General features: G+C 33.2%; 2 protein-coding genes across 3 annotated transcripts; both read right to left on the bottom strand.

Annotated features, from left to right (window-relative positions):
- Positions 1–2,834: 2,834 nt before the first annotated feature.
- On the bottom strand, positions 2,835–9,158 carry LOC143601545 (inositol-phosphate phosphatase-like). 2 transcript variants are annotated; one of them, XM_077078932.1, is made up of 8 exons: positions 9,069–9,158; positions 8,348–8,428; positions 7,995–8,256; positions 7,696–7,898; positions 4,123–4,191; positions 3,936–4,036; positions 3,587–3,643; positions 2,835–3,143 (listed from the first exon to the last, which is right to left on the bottom strand). In XM_077078932.1, exons 4-8 carry the CDS (start codon positions 7,819–7,821, stop codon positions 3,047–3,049), a joined length of 450 nt encoding a protein of 149 aa, XP_076935047.1. In that variant the 5' UTR covers positions 7,822–7,898; positions 7,995–8,256; positions 8,348–8,428; positions 9,069–9,158; the 3' UTR covers positions 2,835–3,046. The 2 variants fall into 2 exon arrangements, with proteins under 2 accessions (XP_076935047.1, XP_076935048.1); XM_077078933.1 differs by having other exon boundaries at positions 7,696–8,256.
- On the bottom strand, positions 7,827–9,476 carry LOC143601546 (inositol-phosphate phosphatase-like). Its single transcript, XM_077078934.1, has 7 exons — positions 9,377–9,476; positions 9,214–9,272; positions 9,069–9,119; positions 8,348–8,428; positions 8,152–8,256; positions 7,995–8,078; positions 7,827–7,898 (listed from the first exon to the last, which is right to left on the bottom strand). The coding sequence occupies exons 1-7, from the start codon at positions 9,474–9,476 to the stop codon at positions 7,827–7,829; spliced, it is 552 nt and encodes a 183-aa protein (XP_076935049.1).
- Between the last annotated feature and the right edge of the window lie 4,980 nt (positions 9,477–14,456).

Genomic DNA, 14,456 nt, shown 5'->3' with positions numbered 1-14,456 from the left:
ATATATAAAGCATGTGTTAGGGACCTCTTAAATTTTAAGATGAACCAAACTCATTGCTTTATATACCCATAATTCAAAATTTAAAAAATTATGGGTAATTAAGTATTTACTCACAAATATTAAGTAACTTTGATTCTTTCAAAATATACTTACAACTTTGGTCCCTCAACTTCACTACTTTTTTTTGTAAAGTTTAATAATAGTTACACATATGCCCCCTAATTCAAAACCAACTACCTCACGACTTTTTAACGGTCATAACTTTTTCACACGTTAATATTTTTTCAAAAACATTACGTCATAAAAACGAGCATTTTATTCTCTTTAATTTGGTTATAATATTGTTATAGTTTTTAGTTTTAAAAAGTTAGCATGTTACGCGCTTATCATTTAGAACCTGGAAACAAGTCGAGTCGGGCGAGTTCGGGTCATTTGTAAAAGTACAATAGCGTCGGAATGAGTCGATACAAAAAAATAGTTATGGTCCAGGTTCGAGTAGAAATGGGCCAGGTCAGAACGTTGTCGAGTCGGAACGGGTTTGGGGCCAAAACGGGTTGGTTTGTAAAATGATTTATTTTAAATTATTGTATATTGGTTAAGCATGTTTTAATGTCGGTAACGTGCATTCCCGTCCGGTTACGCGTGTTCAATCTTCGATTACACGCATTTGGCTTTGCACGAGTTACGCGCCCAATTTTAGGCTACGTGCTCACTGTCATCAGGTGACGTATGTACCGACACGGACTATGCGTTCAATATTGAGTTGCGCATAGCGCCCCGCTGCATTGCGCGGAGCACCATGCTAGTTAATTTAAACACATAGCTAGTTTTAGCGTGAGTGGTTAAAGTCTGTAACTGAATTAGAAGTGTTGGTGAGTAAACTAAAGAGGTGTAAAAGTATCATCTGGCATCGCACCTAAAGAAAAAACCAATTTCCAGATTTCAAATATTGGATTATGGAAACTTTATGCGAATGAATGTAAAATGCATTTAAGATGTGAAGAAAATTAAAGTGATAAATGTGATCTTAAATAGATTTGATGGTTGTGAATTAGAAACTACGACAGTTTCAGTTGTTGGTGACTTGACGTCTCCTTGTAGCGGACAACAAGTCGATTTAGATTGCAGGAACGCCAAAAACCGCGACATTAGTGTTTGGACGAAGGTAATGGTAATGAAGATGACGACGATAATGTTATGCATCTTAAGCAAAGAAGCTTGATATTCCTCCATCCACCCTTGCTATCGTCTTGATTGAGATGGATGCTTTTTATTTGTGATTTGGTAAAGCAAAGTTGTTGATAACGTGTTATAAATTAAAGAGAATAGAGAGTGAGATATTTTATTCATGTGTATATATAACCATTACAAGAGACGTACACATAGTAGACATAGAGATTGAAACCGACTCTATAATAAATTTGATACTAATTGAGTATAATGTCTGTATTAAGTGTATTAAACAACGAGTTTGATTTATACTTAAGTTTCAAAATGCAAATTGTTAATAATATTAATTTTCAGTTATTGCAAACAATAAATACCAATGGCGAAGGACTCTTAGGCCAGGGTGGCCCCGCCCCTCCCCCTGTTTTTTTACGCGGTAGTGTAAATTTACTAGTTTTCGTTCGAAATTTTTTATCCGTAGTGTAAATTTAGCCGTTTTCGACCGAAATTTTATATACGTAGTGTAAAATTTAGCCATTTTCGGCCAAAAATTTTTATTCGTAGTGTAAAATTTAGCCGTTTTCTCCCGAAATTTTTTATACGTAGTGTAAAAATTTAGCCATTTTTGGCCGAAATTTTTTATACGTAGTGTAAAATTTAGCCGTTTTCGCCCGAAACTTTTTATACGTTTGTAAATTTATCCGTTTTCGCCCGAAATTTTATACACGTAGTGTAAAATTTAGCCGTTTTTAGCCAAAAAAATTTATGCGTAGTGTAAATTTAACCGTTTTCCCGCCCGAAATTTTCTACACGTAGTGTAAATTTAGCCGTTTTCGGCCGGAAATTTAAGTCAGCCCCCTTTGTGAAATTTGTATACATTTTGAGTTCCCCACCACCACCATAGTGTCTTAGTCCAAAGCTTCGCCACTGATAAATACCAATATCATAATGCCTTTAACCACCACATATTTGGCGATTTTATTTACCTCAAAATAAAACCACCATTAATACTGAGAACGAATCTTTAAATTAACCACCAATGATTTAAGCGTATATTAAATACCTACTAGGAGAAGTGATTTCATCTCCAGCTTATGGAAAAGGATGATCCAAAGTGAGAAACAAATTCTTAAAGCAACTTTGATTGTCGTAACTTCATCAACAGCTTTGTGCTGATAACGTGTTTTGAAACAAGCCTAATAGCTTAAAAAATATGACAAAGAGATGTAAGGAGAAATGGAGGGATTTTATTAATCATGTGTGTATTACAATAATATACAATAGAGTATACAGGGATGAGGAAGCTTGAAAAATAACTCAATCTATTTTAGGTGTTGATAACAATATCAATAATCATTCATAACAAATTAATTATTATCGAGAGAACATGATTTTTTAAACAATACCTATCTACTAGTTATGGGCCATCATCCAACCTGAAACAACCATTTTGCCAATTCTACAACCCGCTTTGTCTCGCATCTTACCTAATGTAAACAGACCGTTTGACTTTCACATGAAAGATACAGATGAACTGGCTGACCGGCTAAAACAGTTCGCTTTTACCGTTTGAATCACTTTTCTGTTTTCCAGAATCGTTAGTTTGTGTATAATTTCAAAGATGATAAAGATGGTTCATGGATATTGTATACACATACGTAACTGCGTATTCCAAAAGTGAGGAAAATATTATAATGCATGACTGGTTTGATTTACAAAATCGGTCTCGAGTTCCAAACCGTGAACTGAACTGTAACGGCAATTTATGAAAACTATTTATTAGCATGAAAAAGAATGCATCATGAGAATTATATAATTTTCTAATGCACACAACTCCTCTCGGTTTGATTGTTTTTAGATCAATTAAGTGATAGTTGTTTTAAGCTGAGTGTTGCAATGCCTCAACAAATGCATCTTTTACCAGCGGTTTTGAAGCTGCTATCCGTTGAGCGGTTATGTCAAACTCATTGCCAGATCTGCCAAAAAAACAAGACCGGCATATTCAGTAGAGTAAAATGGAGAGGATTTACATGTTCTTAACTATGCGTGCTCAGTATTCAAACAGGATTCCAAGAACCGAATTTGAATTTCAAATTCGGTTTTTGACTTTTCAAATCGGGTTTGCAACCAACTCAAATTCAGATTTTGGCTTTGGAACTGGATTCACGTTTATGATTTTTAAACGGACCCCAATATCCGAACATATACGTTTTATTTTATTTTTTTCTCTCATAAGTTAGTTTGATTCGAATAAGCCCGAATATAAAATTAATATGATTTAAATTCACTTTCAAAAGGTTCAAATTCAAGAAACCTCGATTTGAATAAGCCGAAAACCGATTCAATGACCCCCCCCCCCCCCACACACACACCCTCTTTTTTTTCATAAGATTGAACATTCTCATTATTATATTCTTACGGATCAAAAACGACTCCACCAGCTTCTTTAATAATCACAGCCGCTGCTGCAACGTCCCTAGAGGCAAGGACCATAGCAAAGTAAGAGGATAAATGGTAGATATCTCAAAACGGGTGAGTTGGCCCGAAATCAGAGTGCCAAATATATTACAAGTAATTTTTTATGTATAATTAGAGGGTCAAATATAATATAAACCTATACTATTTCCATAGTTACCCCACATTTTATAAAATGATCTAGCTAGGACCTTAAGAATCAAAATTCAACAGTACAATTACAGCAACTTTGGTCCATTTAACCAATACTATATAATTTTTATTAAACAGAAACAGAAAAGGGAATTTCATACCAGGGACCACCAAATCCGACCAGATAAAACAGATCAATCCGTCCACATGCGACTCCACAAAGACCCAACGCACAAGAGCCACCCATCCTGATCGATCTTACCTGATTATATATGTAGCAAACATGAGACCAGAAGCCATTTGTAACTGATTTAAAAGTCAAGCAAAAGGGAAATGTCCTAATTTTACCTTGTAAAGTAGGCTATTGATTCCGTTCATAGTGGCATCCAATGTGGCCTTATCGCGCTTGGGTACATCCTGCACTTTGGCGTTTATCAATGTTAATATATCGTTATAGTAATGGTTATAATATACTGTAGAGGGTTCATATTTGACCCATTTATTCTGAATGGATAGATTTTCTTTTGCGAATCATGAGAACCAGTCACCAAAAAACTCATGGGCCCCATCGATATCTAGATAACAAGTGGACAGAGCCAGCCTGCCCACTAGTTAAGTTAGGTAAAGCTAAGGCTTAGCACCTTATTTAAAAATTTTGTACTTCTACGTATAGAAGTAGATGTTAATAAAAATACAATTCACCATTAATCAAAGAACAATGCAGTGGTCCAGTGGTTAAGGTGTTTTCTTCGCACTCTGAATTCGGACATTTCATGCAAGGCTTCGATCCTTACATTAGGCTTTTTTTTTTTTATCTTTTATCTTTTTTTCATTTTTCTACATATATCTCTCTCACCCAACGCCCAGCATAAATAATCCATTTGGCATTTGTGTCTGATTTTTCATTAAGTTATTTGTATGTATAACTTGAATTTAACTTGCACATAAATCAGTCATTTTTCAAAATAAAAACCCTACATTCTATAATCTTGTAGACGGAGCACAACAATCACTCCCTCGATACATAAAAAGAAGCTGTTAGCTATTATACATAAAAAGAAATTTTTTCACTAATGTAATACCACTTTTGTTTTATAAAAAGCTTACTATTTCTCTCTCAAACCGAAAATGAAATCTTTTAGCAATTAAACTTATAAGAGGACCCCTAAAATAATTGGGTTGCCCATACTAATGGGACCACGTAAATCGCGACTTGAACTAGGCAGGTGGCTTCTGATGGTTAAAAGCAACCATTAAACCTGAGACCTCAACTAGAAGGAATCACAAGATTAACAGATCAGTAAAGCATAGTTAAGTCACCTACAGTTTGTTTTAATATTTATTTATAAAATCCTAAATTATTCTACATAGAAAATACTATTATTGTAACAAACTAATAATGTAGAATTTTTAATCATAGATAATGCAAAAACTATTTATAAAAAATAAAAAAAGACAAAAATGTGTTTACAGCAGCTAAACTGAAAAAAACTAATTCTAAATGGTTATTTAGTAAGGAATTAAATTAAAATTGAGAACAGGACTTCGTTCTTACCCAACCATGATGATCATTGGTTGCATGGATACTAGACAACTACAAATTGTACCCTCTCATTGACAACAGGCAAGTCACTTAAAAAGGAAATCAGTTCAAAAATAACTTCTGGCGTAAAGGATAGTAAGCTGGAAGAGTTATTGCAATTTTATGAGGACATTTTTCACATTCTAAGGCATTACCACCAAAAAGGGAGTGCGATCATAAAATTTCCTTACAAAATGAAGCACTACCAGTCAAAAACATTTTCAGTACCCTGAAGCACAAAAGGATGTAATACACGTGACCCAAAAGTTAACTAGACACAATCGTCTGGCACAGAAGCAACATGTTTGCTTCTCGTGTCGTTTTAGTAAAGAAAAAAGATGGACTCGGCGGTGTCTATGCATCAAGTACAGAAAGCGTAACTATGTGATTATTAAAGACAGGTTTCCAATTCCATTGATTGAGTTACTGGAATAGCTGAGAGAAACAGCAATGTTTTCAAACTTGGCTTTGAAAACCAGATATCACCAAATTAGAATGCATTCTGCTTATATATATAAGACTGATTTAAATCTCGCAGGGTCACTACAAGTCCTTGGTAATGCCACTTAATAGAAACTTCAGCTATTAGTCAACAATTTTTGTGTAACATCTGTTTGCAAAAGAAGTCAAAATGTACTTTAGGCCATGCTATAACCAAGGGAAATTTTGGTACAAACTCAACAAAAACCGAAGTTGTCAATTGGCCTATATCTAGAAGCTTTAAACACCTGTGGGGAATTCTGGGATTGCCAGGGTACTAACCACATATTCATCTGATCTTTTGGGGTCACAACAAAGCCTTTAACTAACCTTCTTTCAGCCACCGTGTTTGTATAACAGTGACACTATTGCAGGTCACTTCATTATTAGGACAGGTCACAGAGTCTAAAACATGTACTTGACAGATAGGACACTAAATCATTGCAACATACATGGATGTCAAATTTATTAGAATATAATTACAAGATAGTCTATGAAAAGGGGAGTGAGTGATAACAATGTAGCAAATGTTTTATCAATAGTTGACTTGAAGGAGCAACTGTTTTTACCATGATACCATCATCTTTCAGTCATATACTTTTGGATTACATCAGATATCTTTTGGTAGTTGATTTACTAATTCAAAGATTGATTAAGCAGGTCCAAGATGAAAAGAGTAGCACAAGATTTACCTGGGGTGGAGACATGGAGTACTATTAAAAAGAAGCAAATGATGATCGACACAAACATGATCTTATTTCTTGATATCTGGGTTGTTCATCATTTTCTATAACGACTGTTCCTTGAACTCTTGATAAAGCCTCAATAACATTGCTATCACTCCCCTTTTTATAGGCTATCACAAAATCGTATTCTAATAACTTAAATGATCACAGGTGCTGCAGTGACGCACACCCTGTTTGCGGCGCGCGATATAATGTATATATGTGTGAACCCTCGAGTGGGCAAAAGTGAAATTGCACTAATTTTAACGTTATTTTACTAATATCGTGAAAATAATATTAAAAGTGACGGAAGGTTAATCAGGCATCATGTGGTGGCGTTGATAGCCGAAAGGCAAGGGTACATGCACGAATCGGCCCGGTGTCCCGATGGTTGAATGTTATGTGCCTTATGTCCAAGGCTTGATGCAAACTACTATCGAGACGGGGAGAAGGTTAGTTGTTGTGACACTAATAACAGGTGAACAAGACACCCAAATGTTCTTTCTCATAAGCGGATAAGGTTAGTTGTTGTGGGATGTTAGTCTTGCATCAAGACAGCACCTTTCCACATCTTGTATGGATATCCACCACCCATACAAAGTCCTTTCATTGCTTATTTCCTCGCGATAAAAAGGCGGCTCATGTTGATACTCGTATGAGAAGTAGGGACGAAGCCATCAAATTATTTAGAAAATCTTTACGTCGAGATCAGATCACTGTAGGCCCTTGTAGAACTCGCTAGGCTCTAGTCGGGCGGTGGGGGTACCGACAAGCAATGATAGGGATTAACTGGATTGGATATTTTATATGTAATGTTTCACAACTATATATACATATACAAAGTTTATAGAATTCTATATATAAATTTTCAAATACTTCAAAATTTTTGACCAAATATAACCGATTTTGACAAATTTTAACCCAGTTTTGTCCAGCTTTGACCAACTACCGATTATTGTCACCAATTAGCTGTAATTTAATCAGTAACTAACAGAATACCGACTACTTTGGCCCATTCCTAAGCCGACTTTTCATGATTTAGACTTCATGTGTCCCTAACAAATGGACCTTGCATTTGCTAATGACATACAAAATAATCATATACTGGGATGCTAAAAGCAAGTTAAAAGTCACCTCCATGGTAAGGAGACACGTCACCAATTCAGATTGAGAAGATAATGCAATATACAGTAATGGTAATAAAGCAAGCAAGCAACCATTAGAATATCTGAACATGAACATACTATCAACCAAATGCATGCGAATTAGGATCTAAACTTACCTTTAATAGGATCTCCATTAAGAAAAGCACCATTTCCATCTGTGGCGGTGAAAAGCTGCAAATCATCTCACAAATTCGTTTCTTATCTTAACAAATTATGTTTTTTATTTAATTTAATTTATTTGCATTACTGTCGTTTAATAAGTATCACCTCATTCAAGATTGGATTGTAAACAACTCCAACTACTGGGACCTTTTTAACGGTTGACTTATAGATACACACACAAAGGAGAACCTGCAAATGGCAGGTTAACCAGATTTTAGACTAAATTTAGAACCGAAATGTGGTGATTTTAACTAAAAAGTACCCCATGCACAAAGTTGATTGTTCCATCGACCGGATCAACAATCCAAGTAGGTTCATCTGTTAGCTCACTTACACCATCAGCAGCAGTGGTTTCTTCTCCAACGAACTACGATTAACAACAGGTTGAACAAGCAGTTAGGATAAACTCAAACATTCACTGAATTAAACGACCAAGTAAATGAATTGTTGAATTTAACCTTGTGGCGTGGGAAATGTTGCTTTAGATGATTGAATATGATATCTTCACAAGCTTTGTCTGTTTCTGTGACCAAATCCACCTGCACAGTAAATCAATGGGATTGAAGATAAATGAGTATAAGTAGTTATAACTTTAACCTTCTATTTCATTGATCATTACATGAGCTAGGATTTAAGAATCCTAAAAACATACAATATTAGAACAAAGTGACCATGAATTAACCGGCACATTCACTAGGGGTGCAAACGAGCCGAGCTGAACACGAGCTACTCAAGGTGGGAATATCGGATCGATAGAAAGCTTGTCACTATCCAAGCCCAAGCCTAAATAAAGCTCATTTAGTTGTTGAGCCCGAGCTCCAAGCTTGCATGAGAAGATCGTTTAGGCTCATCGAGCCTTAACGGAGCCTTGTGTATATTTATTCTGGACTTGTATGTATTAGTTACACAATGCACAGTCGGTTTTCTTAAAATATATATAATAATGTATATAAGCTAATAAACAAGCCGAGACTAAGCTCGATCTCGCGCTTGTAAAAACTGACTCATGAGCCGGACTCGAGTTTTAGAAAAGGAGCTTCAAACCAAAGAACTCGAGCTCCTATAAGTCAAAAGCGAGCGGATATTGAGCCTAACTTTTACGGATGGCTTAACCAATACTTTATTTAACAAAGTCCACACTGTAATTTCTAAAGACTATACACAGAATGGAAATGATACCGATCCTTTATTCTCCACATGCTTAGTCTGGTAAAATGCATTCCGAATAACCTAAAAAAAGCACAAACTGAAATCAATCAACCCCTACATATATTATATTATATTATATTATATTTACACCTGATTGATTCAATTGTAAGCTAACCAACCCTCCGGCTTTCTTAGCCGCATCAATGGCCACCGTCAGAAACTCACTCAGCGAAACTACAAATAATAATAATAATAATAATAATAACTATCACTGATTTATTTTCAGCTTAAAAACATGTTCCTACCCTTTTCCGCCATCTATGAGTGAAAGATGAGACTGATGTTGTAGTCAAAGTAAGAGTCGGTTACGTCAACTATAACAGTGCCAAATTGCACATAGACCGGGCGGCTTATCAAGTCACAAGTCAAATCGGGCATTGTCTCGGTGAGGATAAGAAAACTTTTTGAATTAGAGAACTATTTTTAATCACCAAAGCATTTTCTCTATATTCATTCTTATTTTTTAAATTTAAAAATAAACATCTAAATAATTATTCTAACCCATTCTCTATCTCCAAACATCATCTCTAAATTTTAGTGAAATGATATACGAAGCCTTCAAATTTAGAATGTTGTCACATACTACATTTCCAACTACCCTTCTATAAATATATATTATAAATCAATTTATATTGAAAATGATAATAAGACAAAATAGTTAGGAGTTAATTCTATAAATGAAATAAAGAGAAAAAAATATAGAGATGGTAATGAAGAATAGGTTGGAAAAGGGTTTTAGAAAATGATGTATAAATTAAAAAAATTATGTTTTTTAGTTAAATTTTAAAGATTAAAATAGAGAAACCATTGAGAATACTCTAAAAAACCTTTCAAAACAAATATTAAAAAATATAAAAAAAATTAATATATTTATCTAGTATTCAGGTTTCAAAAAAAACAACCAACCTTAGTTATAAATATGTATATAAAGACTAACATGTATATAAATATGTGTATCAAATTAAAGAATTATTAAGTATATTATGTATAGCTAAACCAATTTTTTTATTTAAAAAAAATAATTCTTTTTTAAACGTTTTGGTTTTTTTTTACTTTTTTATTTTCGTATTTTTTTGGCTTTATTAATTTTTTATATTTTATTTTAGTATTATACATACATGTATAAATTAGGTAAACCGAGGAATTTTTTTCATTTAAATTAAATAAACATTTTGGTTTTTTTACTTTTTTTATCTATAAATTTTTTCTTGAATGAGTGTTTATTATAATTCAAAATTGTTCTCAAAGTTCTTAATTTCAAATGTGTGTGTGTGTAGAAAATGGTTAAAATAAAAATAAAAAGTTTCTTAAAAATGGTAAGTAGGGCATAAAATTTAAAGTTAGAAAATATATTTTATAAACTACTAATATCAACCACTACATCATAAATTAAAGGGCTTAGATTTATTGTTATTCTTCTTAGAAAACTATTTATATTTTAAATTAACCCTATAGGATTACGTTTATTTCAGAAGTGATTCTTATAGTGAGAAGTGCGATAGGTGATCGCGACCATTAGATTATTAATCAATTGTTGAAACATTATTTTATTTATTGTAATTTATAAAATTTGAAAGACATTATCTATATTTATATTATATATAATATGGCAATTAAGGGCAAATTAAGACGGTGATGTTAAGTAATTTACAAAGTTTCAAGCATATGGTACAAGTATAAAGAAGGACAAAATAGTCTTTCCATAAAAACTCACGTGCATTTTATATTTTTTCAAAATATTTACAACATGTACCCCTTAACTTTAATTAACTTTTGTAAAATTGATGAATAGTTACAACCTTGATCCTTCATCTTTTATATATCTATTATTTATATTTTCATTTTTAAACCAAATACCCCCGCGATTTTTAAACGGTCATATTTTTTTTCGTACGTTAATATTTTTTAAAAAAAAAAAACTGCACCATAAAAACGAGCATTTAATTCTCTTTAATTTGAGTATGATATTGTCATAGTTTTTTTCCAGTTAAAAATAACATTTTACGTATATGTGTTTGTGGTTCGATTTTGTTGGTTTTAAATTAAACCGCGAGCCAAGCTGTTAGCAACGCTTTTGTCGCCGAAAATTAAAACCGGACCGTTGAAAATTTAACTCAACAAAACCAAACCATTAGCAATGGTTAGATTCCGGTTTCGTTTGCACTTCGTACTAAATTGAGTTTAAATAAAAATTATTAATCTACCTATGCCAATAAATGGTTTCACAATTACAAAAGGAACATAAATCTATTACGTGATTAATTATCAAGGTTTGTATTTCCCGCTGCATCGCGCGAGCATCCGTCTAGTATATATATATATATACTAGTAAATACCCGTGCGATGCGGCGGGAGCGACAAGTTACAACGTGATTATTGTCTTCAAGTAGTGTACTAATCTCTCGTGACATGTTATATACCACTTCCGCTAGTTTTTTATCCATGTGATATCTTACAAAAAGTTTATAATATATACTATCAAAATCTTATATATGACAAGAGACATAAGAGAGGACTATTTGATAAGCTTGATATGAAATGAAGGAAATTTATTAACTTGATGCATTACCATAACAGTGTTTCAACCCCTTGTGTATCCATAAGAAACTATACAATTTGACCCGGGTCAAAACAAAAGGTCAAACGCGAACAATCCAATTACGTATTCATTATCAAATAACATAAATAGATGCGGATGAGCAGTTTAATCCAACTTTCAAAAATATCCAATAACTTGTTGGAAGCCAAACGTTAGAATCCTCCATAAATTTGACACTGCATTTCAAATACAGGTAAAATAAAATGTCAAACAAAGCTAAAAGACAAAATCTTGAATAGTTTCATATTTTGAAACGATACTCTAACCATTAAACTTTTAAACATAAACCAAATTGAAAATTTGCTTCATCAAGCTTTCAAGAATAAAAATAAAGTATGAAACGAATTGTTTTTTTTTTTTAAATGCAAAAAAGTGTGAAAAAATTACTTCATAACTGCTTTTAGTTTAATATGTTTTCTCGGTTTCAATTTAATCTGCGTTTACATCAAAATCTTGTAATTGTTTTTTTCTATTTTAATATAAAAAACGATTTTTTATTTTAAAAATTGGGATATGTTTTTCTCGGTTTCAATTTAATCCGCTTAAATAACCAAATAACAAACACCCCTCACCTAAAATAATCATTTAATCTGCTTATAGGTTTGGTTATTGATTAGCATTTTACACAAAAGAAGTTTCTGAAACACATACAAATAACTAAAGAAAATAGAAAATAAAAGAACGGAACAACAGTCATATGCTCAAAATTCGATCTGAAAGTGTTTTTGACATGTGTTCAGTTAAAGGAACCGACCAAAATAAACCGAAAATACCATAAATACCCATGTGAAAATTAGTTATTTACTATTTTTTTTTTGCAAACCTTGCAGCCCGTAACAGAAACGAACAAATTAACTCGAAAGTACAACCGTGAACCGTTAACTTTTCACAATCTTGTAACCCCGTATTAACCCAGATATGCTTCCGTACACATGACCAAGTTTTTTTTTAATTCAAATATATAGCTATCTTTTGTTTACTTTCATCCGTTTATGTTCTTCATGTATGTCTGTTCATATTCGTTTGGGTTATAAACAAATAAACATAAACAAACGATTAAAATTAAAACCATTTTAACAGTGCATACATGTTCGAACGGATATGAACAAGAAAATCCTTTCGTTTAAATTTTGTCTTTGTTCCCTTATTAGGTTAAGTTAAATAAACCAACATGAACAAGCTCATTTCGTGTCGGTTCAGTCCATTTACAAGCCTAAAAACTTTATTAAAAAAACCTAAGCAAAGCATATCTAGGCAAGAGTCCATGTGATTGAAAAAGAGATTAAAAATAGTAGATACCTACTTTAATTGACCATTTCAACCTCCAATTGTAGTAACAATTATGAACTTGGAAGGCTTCTGATTATTGCAGCTATTGCCTTTTCGTCATTCCTCTTAGCGATGACCTCTTTTGTCTATGCTCACCTTCTGGCTTATGTCCATGCTTCTTTCTTCTTTATCACTATGTAGTCTGCACTGCTTCGTGAACATAAAATTATTCTTACATTGCTATGAATACAAAAACAATGTTATTATGATGACAAACTAAATATTTAAATAACCAATTTATTATGTATGCCTTAAATGTTGTAACTAAACTTTGGGTGACCTTAAACCCATTTGGTTCATTTTGGTTTTTATAATCAGGTGTTGGGCCCAAACTGGTTCAGTTTGAGATCAGGGCAGCTCGATCAAAGAAAGTCAAACCTAGTTTTTCCCCAACCGGTTTGGGTTGAAACCAGTTTTGAAGGGAAATAACCGGGTTCAAACATGTTCGGTTCAAGTTTGAGTGTTTGACCGGGTTAAACCATATTCGGTTCGGTGTGACCAGGTTAAAACTTGAAACCAGTTCAGTTCGCTTTTGCAGCCTTATAAGCTTCTTATGGGCTCCAACCCGATAAATGACATATAGTTCATTCAATTTAAAAAAACATAGCAGCACCAACATTTAAGTAACTTCAGCCAATGAAAATATACATTAGTATTCAGGTTTTCAGTTGGTAGGTGTTGGGCCCAAACTGGTTCAGTTTGAGACTAGTGCAGCTCATTCAAAGATAGTCAAACCTAGTTTTTCCCTAACCGTTTAGGGTTGAAATCAGTTTTGAAGGGAAATAACCGGGTTCAAACCTGTTCGGTTCAGGTTTGAGTGTTTGACCGGGTTAAACCCTATTCGGTTCGGTGTGACCAAGTTTAAACTTGAAACCAATTCAGTTCGCTTTTGCAGCCTTGTAAGCTTCTTATGGGCTCCAACCAAATAAACGACATATAGTTCATTCAATTTAAAAAACATAACAACACCAACATTTAAGTAATTTCAGACAATGAAAATATAATTTAGTATTCAGGTTTCCAGCATGACAGGACTCCCCAAGAATCTATTAAAAAATATTCATCAGTTACAAACAAATATCCAAAAATCCATCTTGTATCTTCCTTATCGCAGTTCTCTACTTTAAATTAGTTACGTTAATGATCCGATTTCAGCTCGTTTAACTTACAAGTTACAAGAGATCAAGCTTAGCTCGGCTCATGATTAGTTTTACATGCTTGGGCTTGACTTGTTCAACTTACAAGATCTCGAGCTTAGCTCATAACGAGCTTTACTTATTAAAAACAATCTCCGCTCATGATTATTTTTCAAACTCGAGCTTTATTATTTATTAATTTATATCATTTTTTTTTATTATTTCATTAACTTGCCAACATGCCATTGAACTAAAACAATAACAAGTTGCATCCAAACTATTTCACTCAATGTT

Source organism: Bidens hawaiensis, unplaced genomic scaffold, assembly GCF_021521415.1.
Source record: "Bidens hawaiensis isolate Kalapana, Puna unplaced genomic scaffold, B.hawaiensis_p1.1 tig00056697_1, whole genome shotgun sequence".
In the NCBI taxonomy this organism is placed as follows: domain Eukaryota; kingdom Viridiplantae; phylum Streptophyta; class Magnoliopsida; order Asterales; family Asteraceae; genus Bidens; species Bidens hawaiensis.
This window is presented reverse-complemented; position numbering and strand designations above follow the sequence as displayed.